The 18,944-nt window shown below is 37.4% G+C and overlaps 1 protein-coding gene across 5 annotated transcripts in view; it reads right to left on the bottom strand.

The window, feature by feature from the left end:
- Positions 1 to 580: 580 nt before the first annotated feature.
- LOC113060108 (trafficking kinesin-binding protein 1-like) overlaps positions 581 to 18,944 on the bottom strand; it is a 47,418-nt gene continuing 29,054 nt past the window's right edge. For 4 of the 5 annotated variants that reach the window (XM_026228943.1, XM_026228940.1, XM_026228942.1 and 1 more), the window contains 14 exons: positions 16,417 to 16,493; positions 16,124 to 16,240; positions 15,861 to 15,961; positions 15,554 to 15,662; positions 14,638 to 14,716; positions 14,269 to 14,399; positions 13,781 to 13,855; positions 13,431 to 13,568; positions 10,299 to 10,375; positions 9,726 to 9,959; positions 8,853 to 9,184; positions 5,876 to 6,208; positions 3,726 to 3,828; positions 581 to 2,401 (listed from right to left, as the gene is read on the bottom strand). In XM_026228943.1, the coding sequence (XP_026084728.1) occupies positions 1,636 to 2,401; positions 3,726 to 3,828; positions 5,876 to 6,208; positions 8,853 to 9,184; positions 9,726 to 9,959; positions 10,299 to 10,375; positions 13,431 to 13,568; positions 13,781 to 13,855; positions 14,269 to 14,399; positions 14,638 to 14,716; positions 15,554 to 15,662; positions 15,861 to 15,961; positions 16,124 to 16,240; positions 16,417 to 16,467 (2,646 nt within the window). In that variant the 5' untranslated portion in view covers positions 16,468 to 16,493 and the 3' untranslated portion in view covers positions 581 to 1,635. Of the gene's footprint in view, positions 2,402 to 3,050; positions 3,139 to 3,725; positions 3,829 to 5,875; positions 6,209 to 8,852; positions 9,185 to 9,725; positions 9,960 to 10,298; positions 10,376 to 13,430; positions 13,569 to 13,780; positions 13,856 to 14,268; positions 14,400 to 14,637; positions 14,717 to 15,553; positions 15,663 to 15,860; positions 15,962 to 16,123; positions 16,241 to 16,416; positions 16,494 to 18,944 lie in introns of those variants that run through there. The other variant, XM_026228944.1, reaches the window with a different exon arrangement.

An 18,944-nucleotide genomic window follows, 5' to 3' on the forward strand; every position in this document is an offset into this window, starting at 1 on the left:
ACACACACACACACAGTTTACAGTAGTTTCTTTTTTCTTTTTTTATATATAAAAAGTTAGCATGTATATTGTATATTGCAAATATTTATCGTTTGCAATATACAAGTAAAACGGCCCATCGGTAATCTGATTAAATAAACACCATTGAAATCAATGTTCAGTCAAGGCAGGAACCTCTGTAGTTCTGAAACACATTCAGTGAAGGTCATTCTAATTAAATGTGCCCATACACACACATACAGCACACACACAAACACACTTTTACACCTGAGCAGAACGGCTCATGCACTTTCAACTGTATGTGCTTCTTCTGCAATACAACAAATATAATATATCCTTCAAATGTCTGCATTGGGAAGTCAACATAACACATAGTTACAGTATTTATGTCATTGCATACTGTGACAGATGAAGACATTATTATACAGTCTGTCCAAAAAAAAACAAAAAAAAAAACAAACAAAAAAAAACAATACATATATCAGGCACTATCTTTAAAGCTTACAAAATACATATTTCACTTGCTTTACATATGACACACATCAGTCAGTAGGTTCCAAAACCACAGCAAGAGTACAGATTTTTTTTTTTTCATTTGAACCTGACATACTTTTGAACAATGAAATTGTATAAAGCCTTCGATACTGCAATTCCAAATGGCATGTACATCCACACCTATAAATAATATTGGTCTCAACAAAACGTCATTAAAAGATGTCTTAACATGAACATGATTGTGTTTCAAGTTCAAACTTGCTGCAATTCTCCATGCAGCACCTTCACAGGCCCGTGGTCTCTGTTTCTCTCTGAAGTATTTCAGTCAGTCGACTTATGAGGATGTAAAACAGAGTTTGTGCTAATGTGCAAATTATCACTAATTCATGTCAGCGCCTATTGAGAGTCGCGATATTGAACTCTGGTATTACAATATAATTCCTTTTATATAATGCATTAATAAGCCTTTTACACTGTCTTTATTTTATTAGCTGGACTATATGGAAAAGGATTCTGTGATGGTATTTGTTCTAATAAAACCATGTTTTACAGATTTCTGGCACACTAAAGGGGCTGATATAAAGTGCTACAACATGGCCATTCAAAAGTAAATTCTGACCTAAAAATAATTATAAATGATATAACTTCATTGTCTAGGCTACCATTAGCATTAAGGTGCTATTAGTGCTCTTGATAACATCACGAAATGAAACAATTTTGAAATGTTAAATTGGAAGATTAACAATGACAAAAAATACACTTTCTTGCTTGTCCTTTTATCCTTGAGTAGATTAAAAAAAGTGCTTAAATTAAAAGTAATTTGGGGGTATGAATTTTCTGCTCTGTTCATATGCTACATTGTTTTGCAGCTATCAAGTGCAAATTCCATTAGTTTTTTTTTTTCACACAATGACAAAAGCTTTGAATATACCAAGATACAGTCTGTGACAATGCTGAATGAATTGTTCTTAAATGCTGGTCAGATGGACAGAGAAATAGATAAAATATGTTGTTATAGCAAAATAATCTATACAAATATCATCTTGATAACAGGCACTCAAGTTGTCACAGGGATGATATACTGTATCAATGCATATTACAAATAAATGAAAGCAAAAGGGGACAACAGAGAGGCAACATTCACTTTTCATTGAGGCTAGTTCGTCTGGGTGGCCCAGGGGCCAACATCACGTCCTCACTGGGGGGCCCCGGGCCCTTCATAGCCATACTAGCCCCAACCATAGCTGGGTAACTGCGGTTTCTTCTCATCCCTGAGTTCAGCACTGGCAGTCCCCCCATAGGGGAGGTTACAACAGCGTGGGCTCCAAATGGCGGTCCCGGCCTTCCCATCCCTGGGGTCAAAGTTCTGGGAGCCAGGCTAAACTTCTTCACCTTGTCCACCAGTCTCAAGTTCTGCACACTAACTTCAGTCTGACACTGTATGTCTGTCCGAGCCCTTTTGTCTGCCTCCAGCACTTCCTTCAGAATCGAGCTGGCTGGCCGTGAAGCCAGGAAGGTTTCATACGGGGGGTCTGATGGGCTGTAGTCTACAGGGAACACATGACTGGTGGGTTTGGTTTTGCTGGGGGAGTTTGGAGGGGTGGAGGGGAGAGTGTCCAGGCAAGTGTGCATGGGGGTGACAGTGTGTGATGAACAGGGGTCTGTTGGAGGGGCTCGATCCACCCTGTCCCAACTGAGAGGGTTATAGACAGCAGCAGATATACCTCTCTCCTGTAGGAGGCGCACTAGTCCCAGAGAGGTACTGGTGGTCTTGGTTGAGTCGCGGAGGTTGGTGAAACTCTCCGCCAGGCTGAGGCGACGAGGCGTGCAGGGGGTGGACACAGGGGTGGAGCGCAGACTGCTGTGTGACATCACACAGGAAGCCAGTGATGGACCTGACAAAAGACTGAAAAAGAAACACTACATTAGTTTCACGTATCAAGTTCATAAGCCACATGTCAAACTGTGCATTGAAAACTTTGTGAATACAATTAAATTGACATATTTTACAAATACATAAAAAGTGACTTGAGTTACATAAAAAGATAATATTTTTTTCTAATTTCATGCATTGCCTTAAAAATCGAACCCATGACCCTTACATGTTAGCAACAGGAATGCCATTGTTCTATTTAAAAAATAATAATAATAAGCTAATATGTTAAATTAAATGGCATTCATGCATTATCATTTTGGATACAAATTCTTTTGGTTATAGATTAACAGCCTGTTGACATCAAACCTCACTGCATTTATATATTATTATGTTGTTTGATTAGATATCATGGCTCCGTTATCATGCACTCTGCTTTACAATATTTTATGTACACCCACATAATCATAGATTCTTACATAGTTTGTTATTTACACATAAACTGGTTCTGTCATAATGCTTGTCATAAGTCTCCCACACAAGGGTGTTATGTTGAGAAACATTTTTACAATGCATCCAGTTAGAACATTAGATTGGTATGTGTTTATTATAGTGAGAATAGCACACTCCCATGACACAAGGTTTAATCAGTACTAGGCTAGCCATGCTAATACTCCTCACCCCCAGGGGGCTGTGCTCAGTGAGTATGCTCTAAGCCCTCCACCAGAACTACATGATAGAGAGCCTCATCATCATCCTCGTCATATGACCTGCAGAGAGCAAGTTACAAAGCTGTACAGTATGCTTGCTATAGAGACAAGCTATTCGTCTGAAATTCTTAATACAGATTTAAGACTGTACAATAAACCATAGGGTGTCCCACTTGTTGTATCAGGGTTCCAATGGTTGCTTCTTCCTGCTTAAGTGGCCTGATTTGGAAGCCCACAGATTTCATAAAGGATTAGATTTCTTGCTCAAATTATGCCTGAACATTGTGTTTTTTTTTTAAATATATTTGTCACATACACTCTCACAAAAAATGTGCAAAAATTGTACATTTAAGTGTTTAACATCTTGATGAAGTACCATTAAAACTCTTACCTGTACCTTATTTACCCCCAAAAGATTAATAATAGTACCTTTTGGGGATATATATATATATATATATATATATATATATATATATATATATATATATATATATATATATATAAAGGTATTGCTCCAGTGACAAGCTTTAATCCTAAAGGTACGATTTTTGCACATATTTTTGACTGAGTGCAATAGCCAAAAAGGTTTGATATTATCCATAAAATAATGTATACTAACACGTTTTTAAGACGGACAGAGTTTTTACCTGGGTGTGACTCTGGTGAGTTCATCTGAAGGGTGCAGGATCCTGCAGGTGGTGAAGGTGTATGTGGAGCTGGTGTGAGACATACATTTACCAGGGAAATGAACTGGGGAGAACAAGAGAGCAGACATCAGTACACAACACCATAAACACGCTTAGGAACTCACAGAGGAAGTTAAAACTGCTTCAGGATCTGAGGAGACCTAATGCAATGTAATGTGGCATAATGCACTCTATTACTGTGCTTAAAAATGGGACTGCAGATTTAGAGTCTTTACATTTACATACCTGTACAAACCAAAGTTTAAATGGTAAGATTCATCCTGATGCAGTTTTAAATAGCTTAACACAGCAGGAGAGAACAGTGGGAAGGAAGGAAGATCAAATTATGAATTTGGTTACTACAGACAAGCTAGGACATAAATATATACAGGAGCTGGCATTGTGTTTCAATAATTCTCTGCAGAAAGTTGTAATTTGTCATTAAAGGGATAGTTCACCCCAAAGCAAACCAAACAAAAATGAAATGAAAACAAAAGCAAACAATTGTTTGTATGATCTTAGTTATTTACAAGTGTACTCAAGCCCTGATATTCACAGAAAGTATGTGAGCATTATGTATAAAACTCTAATATGTGGCTTTCGGTGTTTGTGTATTTGACAAGCCTGACTTTGAAAGCATGTGGAGTGTGTTTGTGTACATGTGGTGTCAATGTGACCTCTTTCCAGTGACGTTAGAATCTGTTCACTCACATGACTGTGGCTCACACCTCCATGTCTTTAATAGAACTCTGTAACATTATCCTTTGAAGACACTCAGAACTCCAGCTGGATGCTAGTTACATGCTGGGGGGAATGTGTGATGATGTGTGTTAAATGCATCCAGGGATGTGTATGTGTGTTGTGTTGTGCAGTTTAGTTTAAAAAAAAAAAAATCACACTCTGTGCTCACATACAGGTTTATCAGGGGAGAAATGTGTGGAGAGATTGAGTAAATAAATGTGTTTTTTCCCCCTCAGGGTACTCTCGTAATGAAGATAAGAAGATAGATTGAGAGCAGTCTTTAGGAAATTAACTAGTGCTGAAAATGAGAATTGAGTCTAGAAGCTAATAATAAATATACCTTATTATTACACTCATATTACCGTATTTTCCGGACTATAAGTCGCACATTTTTTTCATAGTTTGGCTGGTCCTGCGACTTATAGTCAGGTGCGACTTATTTATCAAAATTAATTTGACATGAACCGAGAGAAATGAACTAAGAGAAAACATTACCGTCTACAGCCGCGAGAAGGCGCTCTATGCTGCTGTAGTCTACACTGAAGACATAGAGCGCCCTCTCGTGGCGGTAGACGGTAATGTTTTCTCTTGGTTCTAAATAAATGCGACTTATATATAGTCCAGTGCGACTTATATGTTTTTTTTTCCCTCATCATGACGTATTTTTGGACTGATGCGACTTATACTCAGGTGCGACTTATAGTCCGAAAAATACGGTAGTAAGTATTAGTATTTTAGAGTAGACCTACCAATTTTATATAATATCAATGAATGAAAGCCTGTAAAGACCATGTCTGGGTCTGATAATTCAGACTGCCCATTATATAATACCATACATGCCGTATATTAGTATAATTTTATATGTAAAGGGTATATAAATATAATTATAACATTATATTATGTTATTTAATTATATTATTAAACTTTATATAGTAATTAATTCAAGTTAAATTGCAAAAGATTTCAGTTTTGATAGAAAAATATTATTTAGTATTATTTTATTTTTTATTTATTAATATTTAAAGTCTTTTTCAACCCCTATTCCAGAATTCCCAATGCCTCAATTCTCATTTTTTTTCAGTACGGGAACCAGATAGATGACTGACAGGAAGAATGAGAGTAAAATAATAAAAAAATGACTGTACTCAAAAGATTATGGCAGCTGTCTTCAGGGTGAGTGGATGATGTGCAGTGGGTGTGTGCCTGCAGCTGAACAAGGAGAGAACCAGCTTGTCCTAGACCTTCACAGGCACAATACAACAGGGGCTTATGGGTTCTCCACTAGGGCATTGTCTGTTTTATAGTGAGGCTTTATGTTCCCTCCCCCTAAGCCTGTCCAGAGGGTTAGTGGGGTTATGAGGGTCCCTCACCAGATAAGACCTCCTCATCTACAGCTTCCATTTGGTCTGACCTCACTCCAGGGTTCCCTCCATTTTTACTGAGCTGCTCATCCTGGTTATCAGGATTGTTGGCAAAAGGTCGTCGCAAAGCAGGTGAACAAGGCAGAGAGCACAGGCAAGAGGTAGAGGTGGCAGGGGAACGCAGTCCTGCCTCATCTTCCTCCAGGTCAGTGAATTGGTACACCCCTTCCAGGTCCAGCTCCAGTGTTCGAAAGCCCTTGGTCACGACGCCCGGCCGCGTATCCAGGATGCCGCCCAGGTGGGGCTGAGCGAGCTGCTGCCATGCGTGCAGAGTGGCCGAACCTGATGGGTAGAGGAAACCAGAGCAGAGATCAGAAACAAACTGTAGCAAAGGCCACAGAACACCTGAGAACACTCTGAGATCATGAATGCAAGGTGATGTGCACAAAGACGTTTTCAAATTAGCATTTGATGCATTCCGAAAAAAATGAGGAAAGAATGAACACATCATGACATGATCTAAATATTGGGTTTCTGTTCAGTAATGTAAACGCTGCTTAAATGGCTCGTCCAGAAACACTAAATATAACATCAAGATAAAAGACATAGTTCAACACATAAAACTGATATGTGATGGTTTAGGGGATAAAATTATAATCTAACAAGTTACAAAGTATGTGTTTTTCATTATTCTATTCTATTCTATTCTATCTTAAGTCTTAAGTGTACATTTTCGAAATTGAGATGTATACATCTTCTGAAAGCTGAATAAATAAGCTTTCCATTAATGTATGGTTTATTAGAATCGTACAATATTTTGCTGAGATACAACTATCGGAAAATCTGGAATATGAGTGTGCAAAAAAAAAAAAAAAAAAAGAATTACTTAGAAAATCGTCTATAAAATTGTCCAAATGAATTCTTAGCTATGCATATTACTAATCAAAAATTATGTTTTGATATATTGACGGTAGGAAATTTACAAAATATCTTCATGGAATATGATCTTTACTTAATGTCCTAATGATTTTTGGCATAAAAGAAAAATCGATAATTTTGACCCATACAATTTTTTTTTTTTTTTTTTGGCTATTGCTAAAAATATACCCCAGCTTTTGTGGTCCAGGGTGACATATGTACAGATGTTCAGCAAATACATATTTAACTGATAACATGATCATAATTAAATATAAAAATATGTAATATCAATGACTGAGTAATTTTAATTAGGGGTTAATTTCAGATTATAGTATGTAGTCTTGGATTTAATTATCTGTGCAGGTATTCATTTTAGTTAATTTAACTTAATCCATTTTATTGTAAATACAATCTGTGCCCTTAAAATGCTCATGGTACATAACCAAAGCTGTAATAATCACTGACTCTGGCTGTGGTCAGACTAAAAAAAAGAAAGAGAAAAGGAGGAGGGAGAAATTAATGTTGTGTTTATTCGAGAGCTAAAATCAGACAGGTGGGAAAATGAAGTTAAGAAAACAAAAGAAGGATGCAAACACACAAACTTAAATTTGACAGAAAGAAAGGAGCACCCAGATATTGCAATGTACAGTTCACCCAGAAAAAAAAAAAAAAAAAATCATATGGTTCCAAACCTGCATCAGTTTTCTTTGGAATTCTAAAAGAAAATATTTTGAAAGAAATGGTTCTGTCTTTTTTTTCTTTCTTTTTTTCAAGCATAATAATAAGCATAATTAATATGTTACCAACATTCTTTAAAATAAAATCTTTTGTGTTCAGCAGAAGAAAGTCATACAGGTTTGGAATGTCATAAAGGTGAGCGAATGATAGAATTAAAATGTTCAGCCAACTATTCCTCAATAGCCCTTTCTCTGGAGCTAATCTATTAAATGTACTTCTATGTTTATGAAATCAGAGCATTGATAATTTGTTAATGCTTTACTAACGGGTAGGCTGTCACACTGCTTAGTTTAGCTTTTAACTAAAACCAGCAGAGGTCGCTAGAAATATGATTATGATTCATAAAGCTGTGAGTGGTTTACAGTTAACACTTATCTAAAACTAAAGAACATGGCAATCTGTTGCAGCCCTATTTTTTTTAAAAATTTTGTAATCGAAAAACACAATTTTTTAAATAGTACCTCTATGAAAAAAACAACAACCACCAAAAAAACAAAAACAAATATAGAATATAAAGTGCATCATGGATAGAGTTGTGCTCCTCACATTACATCCTAAGTTTCAAATGCTGTTACATTTGCGCGCGTGTGTGTGTATGTATGTATATATACACATACACACACACACACACACAAAAAATGTGAATAACGCATAACGTTTTTATGTTTTTAAAAAGTCTCTTATGCTCAGCAAGACTGCATTTATATGATCGGTTATATGCAGCAAATAAACATAAAAAAAACAAAAAAAACATTTGTGGTATGTGTGTAATATTGTGAAATTTGATTATCAATTAGAAGTGTTTTTTATTACAATAAGAATATTTTATAACATTATAAATGTATTTATAAATATTTTAATTTAAAGCATTTTTAGAAATTAGTATTTCTTTCTTTCTTTCTTTCTTCTTTTTATTTTATTTAACTTAGTGGCAGTGCATCAAGGTTTCCACAAAAATATTAAGCAGCAAAAATATATATTTTCAACATTGATAATAATAGCATATGGCTGCTGAAAACCAAATAGAAAATAGTTATTTTTAATTAATAACATTTCATAGTACTACTGTTTTTATTGCATTTCTTAAAAACATAGCCTTGGTCAGCATAAGAGACTTTAAGAAACATAAAAAAACATCTTCTACATTCCAGACTTTTGACCAGTAGTGTGTATATAGTGTGACGTGTCTAAATCTCAAACCAGCAGCGAGGTTGTGTGTGTCTGAAATAGAAGGAGTGTTGTGTAGACAGGTCTTCAGCACTTTGGTGCATTAATGCCCACAGAGCATCAAACAACGAGAGGCTGAAAGGCCTGGACTTGGCTCGGTCACCTTCCAGTGGCTTGACGATCTGGAGTTTCTCCGGCAGGTAGGATCGGGTGCTGTAGATGGAGTAAACTGAGTGCAGGGTGCCCAGAGACATGATGCTTTCTGCCGGAGTGAGGGGGCCGCCGTCTTCACTGCCACTCCCACCATGTCTCTCCTCGTACAATTCGCTCTTCTCTTCTGCCAGGGCGTTGAGTTTACGCTCTCTCTCCTCCTCAAAGAAACGCTGCTCGCTAATGTAGTTGTCTCGTCGAAGGGAAAGACGACGCAGTGCTGCCTCCAGGTCACGAGAGCCGGGTGTGCCAGGTATGCCAGGCTTTCTGTTGGAGTCATCAGAGCTGAAACAAATATTACAGACAAACATTCAAACAATACAGTGTGGGCCAATGTCCACTAATGAAGAACTTACACACACACACCCACACACACACCTAAATGTAACGACTTCTATTGTCTTAATATAAATAGTGCCAACATATCAATATATAGTAATTCTTGCCTGTGCAAATATATAAGCTGATAATTACTTTCATGTCACAGTATAACTGCAATATATGATATTCTCTCTCTCTCTCTCTCTCTCTCTTTTATATATATATATTCGGCTGTAATACATTTTATAAATAATTCATCCCTGTGATGGAAATCTTCAGTGAAACATTATTATCCAGAAATCAATCTACTATACTGATTTGGTGCTCAGTTATTATCTTTTATTAAAAATGTTTAACTAATTACAATAGTGTAGATTGTAACTTATTAGAATTAGTAATCAAATAGAAAAAAAAATTGTCTATACAACTATAGTTAAGAAAACACACTGTGTTCTATCATGCTGCTGAAATATTTATGGTTTAAAACCACGTTTGATGCTCTTACCTGTCCTGATGTGACAGGGTTTCCATTAGCATACTGTTAGTGCGGTTGTCCATTTCAACACCGTCCCCTCCATACATGCTTGAACGGGGTGTGCTCAGACAACTAGGATGCCTGGAATTCATGCAGGATGTCTGATTGGACCCTGGGATGTTCATGGGGGATGGGCCCATGGAACGCTGCCGAACAGTCTGGTTGATGTTACGCACTGTCTCAAAGACACGTTTAGGGTACAACCTGAACAAAAAGAGAAGACAAGAATGTACAGAGGTTCATGCGAAACGTTCTGAGGTTTTTTCTCTCTCTCCTTACTCTCCTTAAGCAGTTCAGATTGATTACAGTGCCATCCTTAGACGATTTGGACCTACAACCATTGGATTATCTGCTCAGATCTTTAACCAGTAAGCTAAATTGATAAAAAAAATATATAGTAGGAAAATATTTTAAACATACAATGCCTTGTAACAGAGATTATAATATATATTTATATTGCTCTGAAACTGAAACGGAGTCTGACTCGTTAACTCAAGCAGGATATGGGACATAGGCAGGACAGGAAATGAAACACTAACACACCTTTGTTCCTCTACGTCTGGATCAGACAAATGAATCTCTTTTCTCATGGTTCCTTCAATTTCTGCAGCTAAAGAGTCCTGTTACACACAAAGCAAAACTCACCATTAGCCAGGGGAATAACAATACTTTAGCTGATATCACATGACCTTATCAGAATATTTAATTCAGAAATGTTTTCCTCTTATAACTCTGTCTTTCTCTCTCTCTCTCTCTCTCTCTATATATATATATATATATATATGGCTCCACATCTCTGGCCAGAGATGTCAAATCATGCCCTTCGCTTGCAAGAGAAAGTCTGTCCTCAGTTGTATTGGCCAAGGGGCTGCCGATAGCAGCTGAATCAAATCGGGGAACTATATATGATTCTTCCAGAGTGGGGCCACCAAGGGGACTGAATATCTGACTTCCCTGACTCGTCTGTTGACCTGAGAAAGCAGGGGCAACTGGTAGCATACTGGCGAGTGCTGGGCCAATCGTGGCTGTATCAAAAAGTAAATTGGGCAGTGAAAGCTGTCTTTTGAGGTGAAGAAGTCCACCTCTGCCTTGCCGAAGACTGACCACATCATTTGAATGTTGTCCCTGGACAACATGTTTGCCCCTTGGTTCATTCTTCCCAGCACATGAACTGCTCTGAGTGAGAGGAGTATGCATTGTGCCAATAAAAGGAGGCGTCGAGCCATCATGTGAAGGGAATGTGACCTGAGACTGCCCTGGTGATTGATAAAGGCTACCACCGTCATGTTGTCTGAATAGACCAGGACGTGGTGTAAGCATTGCTCCAGGTTTGACCAGGAGCCGAATGCCAGTCTGACCTTGTACAGGGCTCCCCAACCTGAGTTGGAGGCATATGTCTTGACCACCTTCCTTCTGGAGGTCAGTCCCAACTAATGTAATTCATGCCCGCATCCGTGCAGCCCCCAGAAGGACTACTCGCTGGCTGAGATAACAGAAAGCTCTTGGCTAAATTAATTGTTTTAAAGATGGCTGAGCAGAAGCGTGAGGCCTGTGAGTGATGAGTTCCTTTTCTGAACGGGCTCAAATCTCAGAGGGGAAAGAGCCATGTCGATGCACATCGCAAAAGTGCATGGTGCCAGAGACAGTCCGAATGGAATCTCTAGAATGGTCTGTAATGGGGGCTATCTGGATATGAAAGTATGAAATCTTTCAGATCCACTAATAGAAAGCAGTCTTTCTGGTAATGCTAGCAAGAGGATCTGTTTCAAAGTCAGCATCTTGAATGGCTGATGGCTCATGAGCGGGTGGTTCAGATGCCTGAAATAAGGAAAGAATGAGGAAGTAACAGCTGTAAAAGCCCAACTTGCTGTTCACTAGAGGAACCGTTTACATGGCTCCTTTTGCAAGCAGTGTTTTTACTTTGGACTGGAGAACATGAACATCATTGTCCCGTACCGTAGTTTGAATGATACCTCTGAAGCGAGGTGGCCTGCGAGTGAACTGAAGCAAGTAGCCACGTTCTATGGTTTTTCAGAACCCAAATTGACACATACAGGATAGCTTTGTGGTCCAAGTTTCTCAAATGATAGATTGCCGCACAGAGGCAGGGAAATTACATTCATGGTAAGAGAATGGAGGAGAAGAGAAATGCTCTTTTGAGTATGTGATTCTCCTATCAAAGCAGGAATTTGCTTGGGTGTGCACTGAATGGGAAGGATGGATGCAGCTTGAATGAAGTTTCCTTCTCTAAGAGTTAAGTGGAGGGATGGAGAACAAGTGCAAGACTGACCCTGTCCTCTTCCTCTCTGCGTTTGGATCAGGACAGCTTCTGAGGCTCAGGATCCAATGTCACTCTGGGCCTTGACGCTTATGAGACTGGTAGTGTTTAGCCGCCAGGGGATGCTGCTGAAGCCCATGCTCAGATTTAGGCTGGGACTAAGTTGGCGCCGGCTTGCCAGGCTGCTGAGAAACCTTCTGTTGACATGAACAGCCTTCACAATGGAGCGATTCAGCAGGAAGTGATGCATTGCCTGCGATGACTTCTGTGCTGCTGTAAACTGCTCACCAAAAACATGACAGGGCCAAACAGCCCCTTGGGAGAGACTGGCAAGTCTATGAAGGCAACCTTGTCAGCATCCCTGATCTCCGTTAGATTTAGCCAAAGCTGGCACTCCAGCACCACTAAGTTGGCCATGTCTCTTCCAGAGGGGTGAGATTTTTTTTACAAGCTTGTTCTTCAGAGCCTTCAACAGTGAGGAGAGCAGCAGAAGTAGAGGGATTAACATGAGCAGAGTAGAGGGCAGGCCTGGTGAGTTCCTCATGAACTGTCAGTAGAAACAGGGCGGGCCATTGGCGGGAGGATTGTTGATGGCATCCCTTTAGGTACAACTCATCATGGAGGCAGTGGGCAGGCTCTTTTGGAGCATAAAGTAATCCACGCCAGCCTTCTCCTCAGACCCACCAAAGGAAGCCGAGCGACTGATGACTCAATAAGTGCAGTTCACTTTTATTCCTCAAGCTGGCACTCTGATGTTTCACTCATAGTTATTGCTTATTGTGGAGAAAAAGCTTCCACCAGTGATTAAAAAAACTGATTTTGAAATCATTGAAAACGATAGTTTAGAGAATAGTCCTGGGATTTTTTTTACTTTTTGTTTTGAAATCGTGATGAACAATTAGCATATTTAGAAAGATAATGATCTGTTCTCCTGTGTTGGCATAGGTTTATAAATTATTTACCTTACTAATCTGATGAAATGTCGCACGTTGCATTCCCAGATGAACATTATGATAAATCCAAACAAAATATGCAGAGATGGAGATTGAGACGTTCCACACATGCAAATGTTTGTGTGGAATAGCATTTCCTGTGAACGGAGCCGCTCTGAGATGCACGAACATAACCTACACGCATGTTCGCATATATTAAACCTGCATCGCATTTATTTATTTAATTGAATTGTAGCATTTGTGAATTCACAATAGTACTTGCTTAATTATATTTTTTAATGGGTTTATTATATCATGCAGCCTTAGAAATCTGTATAATAATGCATTTCGTGAATTCTTGTCCATGCAATGCGGCACTTCCGGTATTAAGCCGGTTACTCGACATGGGCAAAATGCAATTAATGAGTATTTTTAATCCGTTTCAGCATGTTGTCCTTTTCTCACCATGGGGAAGAGGCCGAGAGAGTGGAATCGTCGCGGTGTACTTAGAGGCAGCGTTTTATTCCTGAAGTTCTTCAGTTCCTCCTGAGCTTCATGAAGCATCTCCATACATTCAACATACTTATCCTCCAGCTCCCTTAGCTACAGAAAGAAAGAAACAGATAAAGACTGAGATAAAGAGACTGATAGCAGGTGAAAACAGTAGTAAAATTCATTTAATCAGGAAGATCACTGTTTCAATTCAAATAACATAATTCAATGGATAATACACACCAATTTTATGGTTAATTGTTACATGGCAGCATTTTAGTTGAATTACAGTATGTGAATATGCTGGTGTATGTGCATGTTACCTCTGCTGTTAGTGCTCTTTGGGCATCTTTAGCAGCTCCCAAGTGCTGGGTGAGCTCTTCGTTTTCTAGTGCATACTGAAAAATAACAAACATTATAAATTAATTCACAGACAGAAGTTTGCTTCTTATAACTGACAGCACAACAAACTAAACTAAATGAGAACCAAATAAAAAACTGTCATGATTATGCTTCACTAATACATTTCTTATTAGCAATGAACACTGAACACAGCAGCATTGATTTTGATTAATATTAATAATAATAATAATAAATAGCAGGTGACATATTCCCGTAACTAGCTATTTAGCAGGTTGTGTTAAATGGTTTTATCTTGAAAAATTTGTAAATATAGTTTTAATATAGTTTTATATTTATAAGATTGCATGTTGTGTTATATTGTCCAGTTCTGTTATATTGACCAATCTGATACAAGTATTTCAGAGTGCCATGCATTAATCACGTCTCCTGGACAGTGAGGAGAACTCACAGATTTAGCTTTTTTCTGCAGGTCCACGATCTGAGAGAGGAGGTGTGTGATTTCCTCTTGCTGCCGAGAGGCATCCTCTGTTTTCCTAGCCAGCTCCTCCGCAATCGTAGAGATCTGTATGTTGGCATCTCCTAATGAGGAAGAGATAGACTTCATGTATCACATGCACCCTTGGTAAACAAAAACCATGGAAAGTCCCCAATCCCCTTTCAAAGCAAGTTATACATTAGCCCCTCAGTATGTGCAGTTCATGCAATTAATAACTAAACTGTTATACTACCAATGGACCAATAAGGTAATGAATAACATAAATGAATTTAACTAGTGTAGGATGTTATGTAATATCAGTTTACTCTGGGATCTACTCACTGAGTTCTTTAACACAGTCATTTACAAGCTGTTGTTCCTTTTCTTCATACGAGATGGTCTCGGTCTCCAAGTGATTTGCCTATAAACACACCCGCACGCGCACACACACACACACACACACACACACACACACACAGACGTTTTAAGGAGTGATCTGAATAAACAATGGAGGTATCACTTTACAAGTCTCATTCTTTGTTTCAGTGGTTTTGTCTAGTACCCGTGTTGCAGAACAAAACAGTCTAGGTCGAATTATATCCACAGCAAAAGGCAAAGCTATGGAGTTGCTACAAAAAAGCTTGTTGTTTTCATGCCATGGCCCAGTTTAAGGGGGTTTACATTAGCTGAGAAATGTTATACGGTGATGTCTTTGGATTTGCACTCATCTGTTGTTACCGAAGGCTCTAAAATGTTTTATCTTGTGTAGGTGTGGATGAAGATTTCATATCAGTGAGGCATACAATTCCAGCTGTCTGCTGGGGTCAGATGCCCCAGACACTTCACTGCAGATCTACGGTTACAGTGAGGGGGCGATGCATCAAGAAAGAGAGACATTCTGATGTGCCACTGAATTCACTTCTGACTGTTTTACAGTGTCAAAAACATATAATCTAAAAAAAAAAAAAAAATTTTTTTTAAAGGTATAAAGTTATATTTCAACTACCCACATATCTATGTGGGTGTGTTTATATTTGCTTATTGTATTATTTTTTTCCAAGTTTTATTTGTATAAAGTGCACAGATAACTGGCAAATATCTTTATCTGGGAATTAATCGGTTACATATTGTGTTTGTCTTGGAAATGTGATATACCTGAAACCCCTGATAGGTTCGACTGGAGGCTGTTTCGAATAATATTATGCAAAACATTCTTATGAGCAGCTGAAGGATGTAAGGCCAGGCCTCACTCTCTCACCTCTGATCGCAGGACGATGTTCTCTTCCTCCAGGTCAAAGAGTTTCTTCTGTAGTGAATCTAGAGGAAGGTAATTCGGGACCGTAAAAGAGGAGTCAGTTCTGCGAATACTGCAAAGAAAGATCACAAACAGATGTGGATCCTTTAGTACATAGAAATCTCCTCACTGAAAATAACTGATTTGTACAATTTTCAGGAAAAAAAAAAAGACAAATAATAGAACTCCATAAAATGTAAGGTATTTATTAATGCATTTGTGATACCTCAACTTGTGTGGAGTTCTATTATTATTGGACTCATGGACTCACGGTGTGGTAGAAGCAGACTCTCCATCACTCTCCTCCGCTGCACTTGTGTAGAACTGCAGGAGTTCATCCTTCATCGACAGATCGTGACGTAGCTGAGACACCTGCACGGATGCATACAAACAGTCACCGTATGCACGCAACAATAACTGTAGACTCAAATAGAGTGTGTTGTTTTGTACAAGAATGTTTTTAGGAACAAAATTTGGAAAGAAAAGATGACATTAGCCTACATGCTTGTCTCACCTTTCGATTTCGTCTCTTACCTCTTCTCGTATGTGCTCCACTTGCTCCTCCAGGAGGGTGTTCCTCTCACTGAGGGTTTTGTTCTTTTTCAGCAGAGACTGGCCAATTCGAGCCGCCAACTCCAAATCCCGCTCTTTCTGAATTGAAACACAAAGTGACCCCATAAGTTTTGTGTTTAGCTTTACATTCACTATTATGGTACACGGGTAGACCTACATCACAACACATGGCACACATTTTACACCCCCAAAAATTAACTTTTTTTTTTTTTTAATGACAGCTGTGACCCATCCTCCCCCTTCTCACATCTTACCTCCTCCAGGAGACGTGTCACAGCATCTATATCATTATATGTCTTAGTCATCTGGCCCACTCGATCAGCACATAGAACTGTGGGAACAAAGGAATAAAAATGAAAAAAATGACATACTCAATGACAAACTCAGAATAAACAATTCTAAGTTACAGGTACACTGTGTATAAAACACAAAAGTACCAGTATATACAGTAATATAAGAGGTGTCTGCATGCTCAGAACTCATCCGGATATTTATAACTTTATATTTATAACATATACTAATTTTGAATATACAAAACATACTTATTATGAAAATAATAACCATAAAACCTAACCCTTACATTACTGAATGATTTTTTTTTTGCAGCTTTTCCTTTTTGTTGCAGTTTTTCAGCAAATTAAAATATATAAAAAGTTTATATTAAACACAGTTAGCTTCAATTTGCTTAAATGGCTTTTTTAATTTCATTAATATCATCTGCAAGAATTTTTTTTTTAATATTCTTTTAGATTTTGAATACATGATTCAATGTAATTAAGTGCACTTCTTTTTTTCCATAGGGATAACGCATAATTTTGATTCTCTTTGCAGTGATTCCAAAATCCGTAAATAATATAGACCTTAGAGAAACAAGCCATCTTTAGAATTTTGTCTTTTGCCATAGCACTATAGCATCACTTTTGAAGAGTGGATTTACTTTTGCAGAGTAAAAAAAATTGTCATGAGCATTGTAATGTTCGAAGCAGATGTCTTAACAAATGTCAGCAGACCCGGAAGATTTTAAATTGAGCGGTTAATTAATACATTTTTGCGACTGTACATAGAAATACCAACAGACGACAGAAGACAATGAACACAGCGCTGAAAAAAGGGGCGGAGCTACATAAGGTCTATAGAAGGATCAAATAATGATTTATAAACTGATTTATAATAAACCGATGTTTTGGCTATTTTCCAGGTTATATTGTCTAACTGACTTTCTTTCACAATCTTATCTTTGCTTCTCCAGGGAAATCTTCTATTTTATCACAGTGGAGATGATACACAACTGTTATCATCCTCATATTCTGTCATTATCAACAAGTCAGCATAGTCCAGATTATAAATAACTCTATGGATGTATTATAGTCACAACCAGCAGATCTTTCCCTGCCAACATGTTTGAACCAAAGCATTTTTAGTACAATATAAGAAAATATTTTATTGCGTGATAAAAATATTATCAAGCAATAAAGATGTGCTCCAAAGATACATTTACAATATAAGAAAATATTTTATATTGCATGATAAAAAAAATATATATGATCATGTAAAATTACAAATGTGGTCCAAATATGAAATTATTTTACAGAGCAATGCGCAATATAATTAATCATAAAGTAAATATATGCATAAGAAAAAATACATTTCACTGGATTGACAAACACATATTCCTGCCCCAAAACTTTTAAGGGAATCTATTTTTAATTTTAATTAGGACAACAAACAGTACATTTACATTATTGCTGTACTGCTGTTGAGAAGGACACTAGACCATGATACTGCTTCCAACTATTCAAAAGCAGCACAAAAAACTCTTTGAGTTCAGTATGGTGTTAAAGAATCAAATGCAAAGCAGACATTTCCATCTGCGTCACAGTCAGCACAAAGAGAGCAGAGACTCTACCCAACACCCAGATATTGACCTGCCTGCAACACCCAACTATTAACTACACAGAAACATTCCTTGAGCAAGACTCATTTAAACACTCATCAGCTCCATATTTTATTCTTCTATCAACTCAGGCAAGAATGCAGAATATTTTCAGTGTTATTATTTGATCAAGGCGGAAAATAATTCTTTAGGAGCAATAGTTTAACTCATGGTTTTATTATACAGTACTGTAGGTTAAACTTAGATCAGCAGATCTTGTTATGAACTGTGAGTCACACTACAACAATGGCTGATAGGATACGGATGAATAGTAACATAACAGATCCACCCAATGCATCTCAAAGTACAGAAATGGTATTGCTCTGTGATATTATTCTCATTTATGAACAATTACCAAAGTCCTGAACAGATCAGCCTCCAATAGGTGTTTAATAATTCAACCATTAAAATCAATAATACAAATAATAATGTTAAATATTTATAAAAAATGACTGTCACGTGACAGAAGCTTATCATACTAATTTCAATAAATATAAAATAAAAAAAGATCACTGAAACAATCATTTAAATGTTTGGACAATTTTGACTAAATTAGTTTTGTTTGTGATTTAAAAGACCGTTAAAACTAAATCTTAAATGCTTGAAATTACTTTTATCAAACATAAATAATATCAGTTCACACTAGTGCTGAAAATTTAAGTGAAGGTAAGATTTTGTTTTATTTTATTTTATTTATGTTTTTTGAAAGAAGTGTCTTATTCACCAAGACAGCATTTATTTGATAAAAAGTAGATTAAAAAAAGTTATTGTGAGACAATATTGCGGAATATTATTTCAATTTAAAATGTTTTTGTTTTTACATAGAAATCTTTTGTAACATTGTAACAT

This window comes from Carassius auratus, chromosome 41 (assembly GCF_003368295.1).
Source record: "Carassius auratus strain Wakin chromosome 41, ASM336829v1, whole genome shotgun sequence".
Classification (NCBI taxonomy): Eukaryota; Metazoa; Chordata; class Actinopteri; order Cypriniformes; family Cyprinidae; genus Carassius; species Carassius auratus.